At 39.9% G+C, this 15677-nt stretch overlaps 1 protein-coding gene across 2 annotated transcripts in view; it reads right to left on the reverse strand.

The window, feature by feature from the left end:
• ARL15 (ADP ribosylation factor like GTPase 15) overlaps positions 1-4237 on the reverse strand; it is a 226424-nt gene extending 222187 nt beyond the window's left edge. For both annotated transcript variants that reach the window (XM_066181145.1, XM_066181144.1), the window contains exon 1: positions 4136-4237. In XM_066181145.1, coding sequence (XP_066037242.1) covers positions 4136-4147 — 12 coding nt within the window. In that variant the 5' untranslated portion in view covers positions 4148-4237. The remainder of the gene's footprint in view (positions 1-4135) is intronic.
• Positions 4238-15677: the final 11440 nt, after the last annotated feature.

Here is a 15677-nt window from a genome sequence, read left to right on the forward strand (position 1 = left end):
CATCTATGGGTTTACAAAGTTTCAGTGAAGTAAAACTCTTACCTTCTAACATATGCATCTATAACACATTTGCGGTATAAGAAAAAAATGTTTCCTATGACCTGCAAATACCAAACAATGGAACTGGCAACAGCAATGGGAAGACAAAATCTGAAGTATACAAGAATCATTAGGTGATCTTGATCCATCCCATACTGGCACTTTCTGAATCTAACCTATCCAATGAAATTAAAGAGTCTAACTATTTAAAAGAAAGGTCTTAAAACTAAGCAGCCCAAGAAAGAAAAGTTGCTCAGAAACACTTTTTTCCCCCTAACACTTTAAGAACACCAGTTTGGTAGTTTGGCATATGCAGCTTTCCCCAACCAAGATTTTGTCTGAACACTAACTATCTAGAATGTGAGGTCAAGACTGTTCAGAAACCAAGCAGAAACTCTTAAGTCACTTTAAGGCTTATTCACATATTCATATAAAATTTGAAAATTTAGTTCAATTTATTCAAAAACTCACCAAATTTTAGCTTTCATGTGCATGCCTACAGAAGCAAAATAGTTTATATCTGCTATCAAGTGTACAAAGAACAGGAAAAAACCACCAAAACTTGTTATAATTGAAAGAAACCAATCCCCAACAAAGCAACAAGGATTCTAGCACACAGCAGTGTGCACTCTCTTGACAATGCAGAGCCCATGTTCCTGTTTAACTCCTCAGAAAAGGGACCAAAAAAATGAAAAAGAAAATTTGCTAAAGCTGAAGTAGTTGATCATTCAAGAAGAGTTATCTTCCATTTCAGGTCAGAATATGTTCTTCAATACCTGCCCAAGAAATATTTTTACATACAACTAAGGCAGTACACAGTATCTCAGGATATAATTTAGGGATAGGCTATCATAATGAAAATGCTAAAAAATACAAAATTAAACAAGTTATCAATTTTTTCTTATAAACCTCTTAGGCCAATATAACACCTTTCTTTTGTGAAGAGACAGATTCAAATTTTTACATCACTCTCTCAAGCAGTTTTTAAAAATTCTACACACATCAGGCTGATACATTGAACAGAAGCACGTAAGAACTTTATCTAGTGCAGAGGATGCCACTGAAGAAGTGTATTGTGTAAGTCTACTCAGGAGCTTAAAATCTGCATTGTAATTGTAGCACATAAGAAAAACCAAAGCATTTTTATTGTTTCCTTACAAGTTCTCCAAGCAACAACTGTAACACTGGTCGCATGCCATGCTTTTCACAAGATGCATCATGGCGTAACTTCTTAAATTAAGCATAGTCTACTGAACAGTGGCAAACCAACACAAGTCTCTGAATACACTAAAATCCATCCAGACACAATGTAGCAAGAACAAAGCCGAAGAAGGTTGCAGACAGTACCCTGGATTATGTAGCCACAAAAACCTACAAATCTACATTGATGCAGCTGTGTTCACATAGTATGTTTTTAAAGAGTTAACTAGATACAAGAACAACATGTATAAGTAAAAAGTGCCTCTGAGTGAAGATGTATTCTTTTCAAGAGGCTGGACTTGCTTTAGCCAGGTTGAGTAAAAAAAAAAAAAAGAAGAAAAAAAAAGAAAAAACCACCACACTACTCCTAACATCACAATTATATCAACAGGAAAAGAGGCACCAGGCCAGTGATACTTTTCTGCTACTATGTAAAACAGCAAAAACAGAGCAGAGCATCACAGAAGATGCTTTTTTAGTACCAATTTATTATCAAATGGCTTAGCCATAAATCAAGGATCGCACTCTGCACAGGGGAGGCCTACTCAGTTCTGGTTATCTGCCCATAAAAGTTTCAGGCTATAGTCCAAGCTGGCTCCAACTGACTTCACTATGAGAAGGTTTTGAATGCTTTCAATAACCTGATGATATTGGAAAGTGCTTCAGATGTTCAGTATTTCTTGGGATCTGCTTCTTAATGGAGAAAAGCCATCTCCATCAACATAGGTCCTATCCAGCTAAAATCAGGAAAAGAACCTTCCTATCCAAGTTTGGGAAGAGCTGGCTGAGGGTAGACTCCTTGTGGAGATGGACAGACCCCTGAGTTCATGCTGCAAACCTGTCTTCATCTGTCCTCACCTCCTTCCACTAGACTCCCTCACTCCACCCCACGGATAACAAAAACTCTGTCAAATACTCTGTCTCAGCACTACTGCAAGCAGAAACAACTCATCCTTTGGTCTCTGCCTCACACTGCAAGCACAGGAGAAAACTTCACTGCCTGCACGCTGCCAGCATGAGGAACAGCAAAGGAACCTTCTGTTTGTATTTTCATGCCCATGTATGCGCAAGAACCCAACATAAATGCACAAAACACAAAAGCCCTTAACGTGCACAAAACTCAAAATTCTTCTTTTTGCTTTGGAAATAATGAGACACTTGTTCTACAGCCATGGGTTAACATTCACACTGTAACTTCAAGTCTTGCATAAAGAGTAGGCCCATCTTTACACCAGGACAGACTGTGATAAGCTGTACTCAACTCTAACTGCCTAACTCACCTCTTTTTTTTTTTTTTTTTTTTTTTTTTTTTTTTTTTTTTTTTTTTTTTGTCAGAGCAGACTTTTTGGAGGTGCCTGAACCTCATGATCAATGAGGTTTTTTAGAACTGACACCAAAGAAGGCCACACAACAAAAAAGAGAAAAAGGATCAGCTGGAGAATAAGAGTCAGGGGAAGGAAAAAAAAAGAAAGAAAAAAAAAAAAGTAGAGCTATTTAATCCCCTCCCCCCTTTAGTTAATACAAAAACATGCTCTCAGTTTGCAAGGCTTATTAAATTTATTGTTCTCAGAGTGGTTGGCCTTCCACACAACAGCCTGTAGCAGTTACAAAGGTTAATGCAAGCATTTCAAAAAGTACAGAATGGCCAGTTTCATCTGGACATAAGTTTATAAAGGAAAAAAAATCTAAGAAACAGCTCCAGGCTCTCAAGGAGCTATGAGGCTGTACTTGATGCCCAGCAAGTTTATTATCAGTATTTCATTAACTAGGTTCTTAAAGGGAAGTGTGCCTACCATTTCTGTCACACAGGACTCATTTTCTAGTGTCTCGCTGTAGTATTCAAATTCAGAAAGGCAAGCCTAAAATTTTTTTGGGGGGTGTGAGGCCCAATAAACCAAAACAAATCTTAGCTACATGGACACAAGAATAGTGAAGTATAAATTTAATATATTTCTGGTTTAGTTAGCTGCCAGAAAAGGAAAATCCAGTCACTGTGTGCAGCTCTCATCTCAGTATGGAAAACATTCTGTTCATTAAAAAGGGCATCTCCAGAGATTCTGTGGCATTTGATGAGCCTTTCTTGAAAGCCTACACCCGTGAGCATCCCGTGCGAGAAAGTATGAATGACAGAGTCAAGACTCTGACTCCGAATACTTCCTGGTCGCGCTTGACACCAACAACGAACAGGGACGGCCAGAAGAACGCCTGCCCTTCATTGCCCCAGCTGACGCTTCGCAGCACTTCACGGTGAAGGAGCGGGCACCAGTTCACAGAACAGGGCTCGAAGCAACGAGTCTGGAGAAATGGGATGCCAAGAGAACTGCAGCGATGGGATGTGCTCGTTACGCCCCCCCACTGCTAGGCTGAAAAGACCAGGTAAGCAGGTACCATACTAAAACAAAGCCCCCTGCTCCTCAGCCAGCTGTGCCACAGGGTTTTTGCTCGCCGAGGGTGCGCGGGTGAGTGCTAACACCAGCCACGACCCCAGCCGAGGTGCACGCCCGCGATACGATCTTTCACAGACGAATGAAGCCAATATTCATTAAAGAGCCATAAACACTATCCCCGAATACCAGCTGCCCGGGCGCTCGGCTGATCCAGCCCGCGGTAGCAATTTAGTTCACTGAAGCGTGCTCTAAGCTCCAGCGTTTAGGAAAAAAACAGCGACCCGGGTCACGGCTTTAGCAACCTAATAGCGGCCAAATGAGCGGGGCCCGGCCGCTTTATCACCCCCTAACAGCCCGGCGGGCCGGGCGCGGCAGCGCGGCCGAACCCGGCTGCCCCCGGCCCCGGGTTGCCCCCGGCCCCGGGCTGCCCCCCGTACACGGTCGCGCCGCGGACGCCGCCCCAGCCGCTCGGTAAGATGTCCGACGGTCCGCTGCCGCCGGGAACCTACCAGGTAATCCATGTACCGGGGTGGCGCCGGGCGCCGCGCCGCCGATCTCTCCGGAGGGGCCGCGGGCGCCCGCCCGGCTGACAGCGGCGCTGGGCCGGCGGGGGCAGCGCCGGCGGGGGCAGCGGCGGGGCCGGGGCGCGGGGCGCTCGGCGCGGCGGGGCCGGGCGGGCGCGCCGGGGGCGGGCGGGGGGCGCGGGCGCTGCCCCGGCGGCGCTGTCAGAGCCGCGCTGCCGCCCGCACCGCGCGGCGGAGGGAGCGGGGCAGGGGCGGGCAGGGGCGGGACGCGCCGTCAGCTGATCGCACACGTGGGGGCGCGGCCGGGCCGCCCTTAAAGGTGTAGGAGCGGTGCGGCCCTGCGGGGTTCTGTCATCCTACGGCCGAACGGGTTCCCGGGAAGGGCGACGGAGCTGGGGAACCGACTGCTGCACAAGTCCGGGGAGGAGTGCCTCAGGAAGCTGGGGCCGTTTAGCCCAGAGAAAAGGAGGCTCAGGGGTGACCTCATTACTCTCTACAGCTCCCTGAAAGGAGGCTGTAGCCAGGTGGGGGTCGGTCTTTTCTCCCAGGCAACCAGTGACGGGACGAGAGTACATGGTCTTAAGCAACGCCCGGAGGGGGGTGGGGTGGGGGGGTGTTAGGTTGGACATCAGGAAGAATTTCTTCACAGAAGGGGTGATTAGATACTAGAATGGGCTACCCAGGGAGGCTGAGGAGTCACCATCGCTGGAGGTGTTTGAGGAAAGACTGGACGTGGCACTTAGTCTCATGGTCTAGTTGAGATCGTGGTGTTTGATCACAGATTGGACTCGATGATCTCATGGGTTTCTTTCCCGATCTAATTGATTCTGTGATAATTCCCCTAAGCACTCGTGAAAGCAACGCCCATGTCTCCTACTGCAACCTGACATCCTAAACTGCATGCTTTTCCACAAATTTGTAGTGTTAGCAGGAATGCCTGACTCCTGGAGAAAGGGAAGGAAACTTCTCCATGTGTGTGACAGTGGGATAGGAAATCTAAAAATGACGCATCAAGGGAAAGAAGGGGGGGGGGGGGGGGGGGGACAGAGTGTAGTTAAAAGAACTGGGAGAGTAGGTAAGGAGCTAGAAGAAAGGAGGGGTAAATGAGGAGCCAGGAGCAACTGGGAATCGGTATTTGTAAGGATATTGGGTAAGCAGTTCACCTAGATCTAGTAAACTGGGGTGGGGGGAGGGAAATTACAATTGCTGCTCTGAATTTTTTAAGGCCTGTTGTGGACAGTCTCAGTTACTGTATCCGGAGAGTGTTGGTAAGATGTTCTTCTTGTGCCTGCCCAAAACACATCTTGTCAATGGATAATTCATTTCCCTCGTACGTCTGGTCTAGAAAAAGACTGATTCCTTTGGCAGTCCTTACTTTACTTTGGGATTCAATATCAAATACATGTGCATAGCAAATTGAGTTTAATTTAGATGAGTACAAATTAATTTTATTTTTTTAATCTAGTCAATAATTTAGAAGTTCACTAATTCTAGTACTTTAACAGATAATGAGTGGAAGGAGGGATACAGGCTTGGCCCTTCCTGCTATTCAGCATTTTGACTGTTTTCTGTGTAGTCACAGGCATTGCTGGCACCTGTCTCTTGATCCGGAAATGTCCTTTTGCAAGGGAGAACTACTGTGTAAAGACTACTTTAGCCACTACAGGGCTGGCTAAAGTAGACCTCTCAATAATCTAACACAGGAACTGCAAGAAACTCTGATTTCATCATACTTCTGTCACCCCATGTGATTTTAAACATTTTTAACATTTTATATTGCTTTCCCCTTAACCTTTAAAATGCTTTATTTCTTCTTTTTTTAGCAGCAACACATCATTCTTGAGACTTGCTGCCTTTTGATTCTTCTCTAAATGAAGGGTGACTGAAATGAGAATACCAAGAACAAGCAGATATTTCAGAACTCACTATTTCCTGTGAGACAGATAGGATAGGACTGGGAATTTTTGCTTCTATAGCTGATTGAGAAGAAAATAGAATCTGTGTGTAGAAAGTTGCTGCAGAGATGCTGCTGTGATAGGAAAAGAAGTAATTGGCTTTCATTGCAAGAAGGAAGATTCAGTTCAGCTATTGGAAAATAAGGGGAAGGATATTTGAACATTGACATTCATCACAATCAAAGCTAGTAGAATTTCTGAAAGTAGCCATGAGTTATAGTAACATTTCTCAGATGTAGTTTAGTTTAGTTACTTAGCACTGATGTATATCTGGAGAAAAAGAACTACAAGACCCCTCTGCTTTATATGAAGCTGATAGATCTGATTTTGAAGATGCAGTGTGTTTATATATCCAAAGAAAAATGTTTATGCTATTTTATAAATACAATTTTCTTTCTAGTTTATAAACAAGACCTCATGATCTGAACACAAAATCAGTTTAAATAAATAAATAAATAAATAAATTTCTCATGCATACACTGTAAGTCCCACAAACTTGATCAAGAGAAAAGCTAAGCTTAAATTTATGCAATAGTCATTCTGTTCACTGTAAACACATTATTCCTTTGGTCATTGCATAGCCTCATGGCATATTAATTTTATTACATAAAGTGGAGATTAACATTGAATAATAGCAGAATGTAAGCTGAATACAAGTCCTGTAACGCATACCTTCCAGCCTACATAACAGCCATGATGCTGCTGAGAGTTTTCTAGCAAGTCCTGATTTCTTTCATCTAAAATGAAGTTCAGTTTCATACTGGAATATATACCTAATGGGGTGTTAGTTATCTTCATAAAGAAGCTTGTCAGCAGGAACTCATATGTCAAGATAGGAAGGAAAAGATCAAAGTATTTAAATGGAGCAAACATCAAGTGTTGGCTGTGAGGTAATTAATCTGGTTCCAAAAATGGAAGTGAGCTTATGCACAGAAGCACAAATTTATCTTCAGTGAAATCATGTCTCAAGAATAATTTTCTGCAAACTTGTATGAAAAATAATCAATCTGGGACTCAGATGTTGACCCTGAGAAGTGCTGAGTGCAATATTTTATCATCCCTTGCTTATGTCAGTGCAATTTAATGACTTTGGACATTTTAACCTAATTGTAGCACCTGACAAATTCAAGCTTTTGCAGGACTAGCAGTTAGCAAACTCTGACAGAGGATTTGACATAAAGATGAGTTTGTTACTTAATAGATATCAGCAAAATGGGAATTTAAAATGTAAATACTAATGAATATGCCTATTTCCAAACATATTTGAATGGAATTAGTATATTTTTTAGAATTGCCTAGCCAGCTGTATCTATGACAAATTGTCCAGTGAGCATTATCTTGGAAAACAACTTGAATGAGAGGCATACTGTAGTACATCTTTTAGTCATATTGCTCTAATTTCCAGTCTCATTAGTTAAAGAGATTCTATCAAGATAATACTTGTGTAGAAATCCTGCAGGAAACAGTGCTACTATTCATCCAGTAGATGTACATAGGTATTGTGCTGGCACATCGTGGTTTGAATGACCTGAAAACTGGGTATTTTACATAAGGTGCCCTAAAACAAAAAGGCCCAGTAGCACGTCAGTGACTTAGACAACCTAAACCACTTTGCCACATGAGAATATTTCATTCATTAAGAAGTCAAAGTGCATGGTATTTTTTTCTCCCCTTGCTCTCTGCATCCCACCCAATTTTTAATAGGGGAAAGGCAAGTGATAATTTTTTTTATTATTAGCAAGAACGTGGTTGTACAGATCACCAGGTTTTACTGATACAGGGAGTCCTGATAGCTCTGTTTAAGAACATGAATTTCTGGAGGGGGGAATGGCACAATATTTTACCCTTCTAATTAAAATTGAGAAGCAAAGTATTTATTATCTTTGAAAGTACTGAAAGAGGGTACCTTATTCATACTTATCAACATCAGTTTTCCATTGGTACACGGTTATTACAGCAGACCTGCTGTAATGACCTGTCATGTTGGCAACTCCTAGGGTAGTTAGCAGGTAAGCAAAATATGATTTTTACCTTCAGGTTAATACCGTATACTTACTCTGGAAAAATAAAATCTTTAGAAAAAACTTCACATAAAAATGTGGACTTCTTTGACTCAGGATGCTCATACAGTAATATAAAGGCTCCCAAATGCTACAAAATCCCTTTATTTATTATGGCTAGAAATTTAGAATTGGATGCCTTAGAAGGTACAAACTGTGGTTAGTTCAAGAATACAAATGATGTGATAAAACAGTCTCTGACTTCACTGGCAGAACAGATAAAAAATACAACCAAATAAGAAGTTGATTAGTTTGAAGAGTTGTCTTGTTCAGCAGCTGGAAAACTGATAGGAAAAAATATTTGAACTGTCTAATGGTAATAGATTGCTAAGTATACATTTTAACAATAAATGTGTGTGGCCAATAGTGACCAAAAGTATTTCCTAGAAATATCCAGAAGAGCATAAAAACGTAAAAAGAGCTGGACAGAAAAATGAAAGAATGAGGTTTTCATTAGGAGAGTTTAAATATTAAATAGATGCCAAGAGCAGTCAGCAGTTTTATTTGCAGCTCAGATTTCAGTAAGTGACTTGGAGCCTGCTGTTAATCAAACTCATGTAACTCATGGGGAAAGGGAGAAGGTACTCTTGAGTAAATAATGCTTGAAGCAATTTGCAGCTCTTTATCTGATATATTGACAAATGTCAACAAGCAGCAATACTACAGCCAAAGGTGAATGAACGCTTTGAGAGAAGCAAAACCTCTCAGTCAAAAATCTCTTTCTCTTTGCTCTAACGCTTTGCATTTGCACCTTCTGGCATTTTGGTAACCATGCATACTTTGGTGTTACATATATATATATATATTTATTTTTTTTTTTTCTTTCTGTAAAAGAACACATAGATATGAAAAGAAGCAAACAGATTTTGGAAAGAATTTTTCACCTGTTCTCCCTCTTCTTGTTTCCTGAAATATTTGACTGACCTTTAGGTAACCTCACTGGCAAATAACAACAGGCAGTCTAAAAGCAAAGGTTAATGGTGGAACAAGGTCAAAAGTAGAAACCAGTTTACCACTGTAGTTACACTGATTTAAATTTAGTATAATAATAATAAGTAATTAATTTAAACCTATGGGATATGAATGAAGTGGTTGTAATATTACAGTTGATTTTTTTTGTTGTTTATTTACTCCTTCCTGTACATCAAAAATGTTGCTCTTGATAAAATGATGCAAAAGAATTTGCATGAGGAAATTTGAATAGATCATATTGCCAAGCAGGCTGGAATTTACATATGATATTTTTTCATTTCTATGTCATTTTTAATTTCATGGCTGTTCTGTGTTAGGTTTTTAAACAGTCCCAGAGCAATAAAAAATGTAATTAAGAGTCCTAGTTCTACACTGGTAACCTTGTTGGAATTGTTAGCAGAATTTGAAGACTAAATGGCCACAGGTATCCGCCTTGGTAGCAGGGTTTCTGTGTTTAAGAAACTGAGGAATTTGGAAGCCTTAGATTTAGGGCTTTAGGGTTTCTTCTCATATAAACTTAAGAAAGCATTTGCCATCTTTGCTTGATTTCTTTATTGTAATGTAGAAAATAGTGGTCTTGTGAAGTTTTAAAAAAATAAATTCACAGTTCTGATCAGGTTTAACTCTGTATTGCTTGTGGCACTGTGGACAACACCATTGGATGGATTAGAAATTGTACCTTACCTTCACATCCCTGCTAAGAATCAATAAGGAGGCAAATCCTAAGAAATTTAGTCCTGTTTTTAATAATGTCTGGTTTTCTGGGATGAACTGAACTTTTCCATTCTTGTGACTTAAGTGTTGTACATTTTATGAAGATTACAGTTTTGCTCAAAGTTTGTAGTACATTTTTTTCTAATATTGTTTACAAAGTATTCAAATATTTATCTCTCATGTTCAGATTGTTTTGCCTTTTTACTGAATGAATATGTAAATAGAAGCAATACAGTTAGACTCAAGTGTTAACATGAAAAAATATGTGTCCATTTGTAGCTTTTTCCTTTGTTTCCATGATGAGAGCTCTCTTAGGCTGGAATTGTACTTGTGCTCCAAATCTACCCCTAAAAAAGTGAGAGACACAATACTCAGTCTCCTTCAAATTATAAAATGGGCTGGTTTTGGATCCATTTCTTACAGCCTTCTACCTTCTTATTCAGGCTCCAAAAATACTTATGTTCTTATGTTTTCTAATCATAGTCTTGCTAAGGTGTGAAAAAAATGCCATTGTTTTACTAAAAGAAAATTGATTTTATGACCTCTATAATGCCACTGTTGTGTTTGAAGATTAACAGTGCCCAACCCACTGGTCTGCCTGTCCAAAGAGGAGGAAGGTCATGACAGAGATAAAGCTCTGCAGGACCCTGGAACATGGGTGACTGTTGTCTGAATCAGTCTTTCTCTTCACCCCAAAGGAGGAAGATTGAAAAATGGCACGTATTAATTGATGAGAGGAATTATAAAGTCTCAAAGCAAATAAAGGTACAGATAATTCTGAAACAAAAGAAATTGTAATTTCCGTATGACCTTGTGTTTCATATTTATACTGAATGTGCTATCCTCTCTTATATACTTCAGCCTTGTCTTCCTTAATAGTCATGTCTTCCTAAGAAGTCAGTGTGACTGCAAACTCATGAAACTAAACTTTGCCTGTAATCTGAATATGGCATATATTAGGAATATGCTTGGCAAAGCATTGCAGCAATGTGTAGATGACCATTTCATCTCTTGCTGGATATAATGAACATCAGATACAAAGTCTCTGTGGTTAAAGGCTTTTCTACATTTTAACATGTTTCTGAGTATTAAATGAAATGAAAAACGCTTTCCAGCAAAAAGAATAAAATAAATGCCAAAAAATAGTAAGAAATAATGTGTTGGTATGGACATACCTTTGTGTCAGGTTTTAGTCTCATCTAGGTAGTACATTAAGAGAAAGGACAAAGTAGTGACACATGCCTTAGGGTCTGAATGCCAGTTACCAGTTCACACAAATGTAATTCTTTTATTCATATTAGCCAATTTAAATATGCAGGCATGTGAATACAAGTTATAATTAAACCTGCATTTTGCTATGCAACATATCCTTAGGAGCTCTTTTTTTTTCTTTAAAGCACATTCTGAATGTCCACTGACAGTGTTTATAGAAGCAGATATTAAATAGGTCCTTCCCAATTTATTTTCTTATCCCAGCTTTATCTTAGCTTTTAGAAATCCACGGGTCAAGTTTTCACTATTTGTTTAGTATCACAGATTTTTAAGAGGCTGTCCTATTACTGTGAGTAGAAATAAGAAAGGAACCCTCTACAAAATGGATGATCTTCATAATAAGCCCAACCCAGAATGGTTGGCCATTTTGAAGTCACAGGCAGAAATCTACTTAAAAAAACATAATTAATACTTGCATCTTCAGCATAATCTTTATGATTATAGCAATAGTGAGAACATCTCTCTGGACGGCCGGACTCTTTGTCTCAGAAAAAGTAGAAAAGCCTACACTCATCTTTACGAAGATGCTTTGCTTGATTTAAAGACCTACTCCATGTTTCTACTAAAATCAGATTTTTTTCAATAGAAGCAAGACACTGGCTACCTGACTTTCATGTAAAGGGTATTTTGTTCTGAAGTTTTCTTGGTAATTGAACTGAATTTTAATAGGTCTTATGCACTCACATCTACAGTTAGGCAGACTTGAAAGGAAAATATAGCTCTTGAATTCTGGCTACCCAGCATACCTCATCCATGGCCAAGAGGGAAATGTAAAGCAAACAAGTGAAGTAGCTTAGATGTTTTTATCCAATCAAAACTAAAAGGAAATTTGGTGATATAATTACTTGTCTCATAACTAGCACATTGATCAAAAGATGTGTTTTGCACTTTGGCCATGTAACTTGTGTGGTTTTGGAGTACATCTTTTATCTTTGAACTTAGGCTAAATTAGCATGACAAGATCTGACACTGTTACTTTCTGCATGGAAGGTTTTTTAATAAGAGAAAACAAGACACCATCTGTTTGGACATGGGCAGCTGACCCTGAAATGCCATTGCTCTGACAGCTCTCTCCACTGTATCTTGTTCCCAACCCAGAAGATACTTCCACTAATACTGTTCCCGAATGACTGGAAGCTACCATCCAAGACTGTAACAGCACACCGTGTGGCTTCTGAATCCTTTAAGCACAGGGAAATAGCAACAAGAATTGGGATAAAGTGAGGTAAAGTGGGATTCTGCTTGTTTAAATCCTTTGTCTTACAGAATTCCATAGGAGGGATAGAATTAAAATTTGGGCCCTTAGACCAGAATAGACACTTGGAAGGGGTCAGAGAGAGAATTTTATGAAGTCTCAGAAGGTCAAGATAGATTTGCAATAAATGGAAAAATTTAGTATTGAGTTCTGCTGTGGTGAAGACATGGCAACTCTCAACAAGTGTATCTGAGAGTTTCACTCCTTAGAACTGATTGAAAGCAGGGAAAGAAGAACTGGAATTAGCTTTAGGACATTTCAGTGGGAAGGATGACTGGAAAAAGTCGGGTCCGTAGAAAGAGGTGAGATTATAGAAAAATTAACCTCCGGCAGATCTTGCAAAACAAGTCACAAACACACTATTTTTTACTTTGGTGGTGCCTGAAAGTTAAACTTGCCCATTGCCAGTGGTATTGGTGAGAAAAGCCTCCACAGACTTCAGCTGATTTCCATGAATAAAACCTGAATGGTTTGTTAGCAAGCCCTGTTTTCCCTGGGGTATCTGAAGGAAGGTCAATGAAGTCTATCTTGCCCACTGCTACCTTTTATAGAGCTTTTTGGATGCTGGTGGTAGTTGTACAGTTGTACCTTTAAGATGACTCAGCCAGTTGCTAGAACTTATAACAATATTTAAACTGTTTATGTTCTTCTTTATTCCTCCTTGTGGAATAAAACTTATGAGAAATGTTCCTTTTCCTCCCAAACAATGAAAAATAATAAAGTAAAATGCATAGAATCCTTTGGAGGAAAATACGGGTTGGTAAGAATAAGACATTATCAACTGAACCAGCTGGACAGAAATAAGCTATTTAAACAATTTAATTCTGCTTATTGAGCTGTGTAAAATTACGTGTAGAAAACAGCTAAAGGCAAAGTCTGTTGTAGCTCTAGTATAACAACTAAGAAATTTAGTCTTTTCAAGGGTGTAAAAGCTATCTAACCATTTGTCCATAAAAAGTATGGAGTAAGGGTTATTGCCATTCAACAAAGGACCAAGTGCTTCTGTGCCTTGGAGAACAGAATATGGTTACTGGTAGGAAAGCATTCAGTCCTGTCTTGGTTTGGGAAGACAGGTATTTGCCAGGTAAAAAAAAAAGCTGGAGTTTCCTTTGGAATGGAGAGTGTAAACCCCCCCCCCCCTTTTTTTTTTTTTCAATTATAAATTACAATCAGAGGCTCTTAGGCAAAGGTTTGGGAAATAGGAATAGCAGTTCTTTACTAGTATGTATTACAAAGCAAACAAACACACAAAAAACCCCCTAAACAACTACAGCATTAATAACAAAAGAAAACAGTACCAAGAACCTTGAGGGCTTTGTTTCACAAAACCCAGGGCAGGTTGGTTTCGGTGCCCCTGCAGGATCCTCAGAGCACCAAGCTGAAACAGTGGAAAGTCCCGGGCTGGTAGCTGGGATGGCAGAGTGTCCCGGCAGGCAGGGGCAGGGTGTCCCGGCAGCGCAGGGGGTGCAGGGTCACACTGTAGCAAGAGGAGCAGCACCGAAGAAGCCGAAGGCGAGGCAGGGCCTGGACCAGCTCCCGCGGGTGACAGAGAAAACTCAGGATTCAGGCCGAACCCGTGATAGTAGATTTCCCAGGACTGGATCCCTTTGGCCACAGTGAAACTCTTCCAGCCAGCAACAGCCCGTTCTCTCTCTCCCCGAACGCCGAAAAAAAGAAGAACCCGCAGCTGCCTCAAGCTTTGTCGTTTACCTGCGTTATCTCTCCCTTCCAACTTTGTCCACCTCTTTGTTTCGGTTAAGTACTCTCAAGTATCCAACACTTGGTCTCCTTGGTAACTTATGGGGAAAAAATTCTTTAGAGAAAGAAGGAACAAACCTAACCCCCAACAAGTCCAGAAAGAGATTATGTGCTCTGCTGTCTTGCTTTTTTTTTCCTGGGAAGAGGTACCAAATTAATAGAGATGTTAACTGACAGTTATAGTAAATCTGAACTTGCACTTACTACAGGCAAGATTAGGTCTGCATTAACTGTTTTTTTCTGAGATAACCACAATTAAAACTACATTCTGCATTAAAACCACAGAATTACCATACTATAAAACTCATATAGTATTTTCCAACTAAAGAAATTAAAAGCAGCAATGGAGGTGCCAAATATTTCATCTTCAATATCAGTAAGGAACCCTGAAAGAGCTATCCTGTTCAGCGGCAGAAGCAAGTTGCTGTGAATCAGGGTCTCTTTCAGCCATTCCTCATCACTGACACTCACTTTTCAGGGTCTACTAACCTGGTTTGGGATTCAGAATGGGGAAATGTGTGATGATTTCTGTCAGGATAAGGCTCCCTTACTTTTAAGACTCTGTGCAAAGGTCTGTATCATTAAATATGCATCAAGTTTTGAAGAGACTCAGGAATGACACTAATTCCATATACCTTATAGTAAAATGTAATTACAGACAAAGAATAGGCAGAATGCTCATTTTATAGTCTCCTTATTTTATACAAACTCTAAATGACTGACTAAAATTCCATGCTATTATTTACAGGAAAGTGCAAGTATATAGTTAAAAGAGATAATCACATGGTTATAGCAACTATGCAAATGGTAATTCTGGGTGAAACAATTCTTTGTTGTACATTTTACACATATGCAGTTTTACACATTAGCATATAGCATCACTCATCTCTCTTAGTTTCACTGCAGTATTTTTTCTTATTAATGTCCAGCTAGTGGCTGAGGTTTATATTTTTTACTCTTTCTACAGTATAGGTATTATAAAAATAAATATTTAATCCTTTTCTCCCTTTGCTCCTTTTCAGTCCAAAGGAATGCAAAATTCAATTTCCATATGGACTTTGCCCAAGAGAGGGCTGAAAGTTGAGTGTACAGTTGTTAATTTTAAATTGAATTCAAGCAATTCCATTCTGTAAAAGCTTTCTGTAGACAAAATCCATTAGTAGTAGTATAGTATGATAAGTCTGTGAATAGGCACTTTTTTGTATTTTCCCTGCAAACTAATATTCTGTGGGTGAGTAAAACAAAAGCAATAGCCTGGCAGAGGATAATACAGTTATATTTACATTACCAACAGCAACAAATGGTAAATCTGCTGAAAGCTTCTTCATTTCTATTCAAATGCAACCCTTTGACGAAATATAATTACTAAGTGTTTTCTTATTTTCTGTATACCCACTCTTCATTTGCTGTGTCCCTGTAATATCAGATGCACTATAATGATGCCCAAGCAGCCATCCACTAGCAAGTGACATACTTGGTGCCATAGTAGGGCAGGTGGGAAGGCTTATCCCATCCATTAAGTCTGCCTCTGATACCTAAAT

Source organism: Chamaea fasciata, unplaced genomic scaffold (genome assembly GCF_029207755.1).
Source record: "Chamaea fasciata isolate MVZ Bird 193981 ecotype frontalis unplaced genomic scaffold, bChaFas1.0.hap1 SCAF_4, whole genome shotgun sequence".
Classification (NCBI taxonomy): domain Eukaryota; kingdom Metazoa; phylum Chordata; class Aves; order Passeriformes; family Sylviidae; genus Chamaea; species Chamaea fasciata.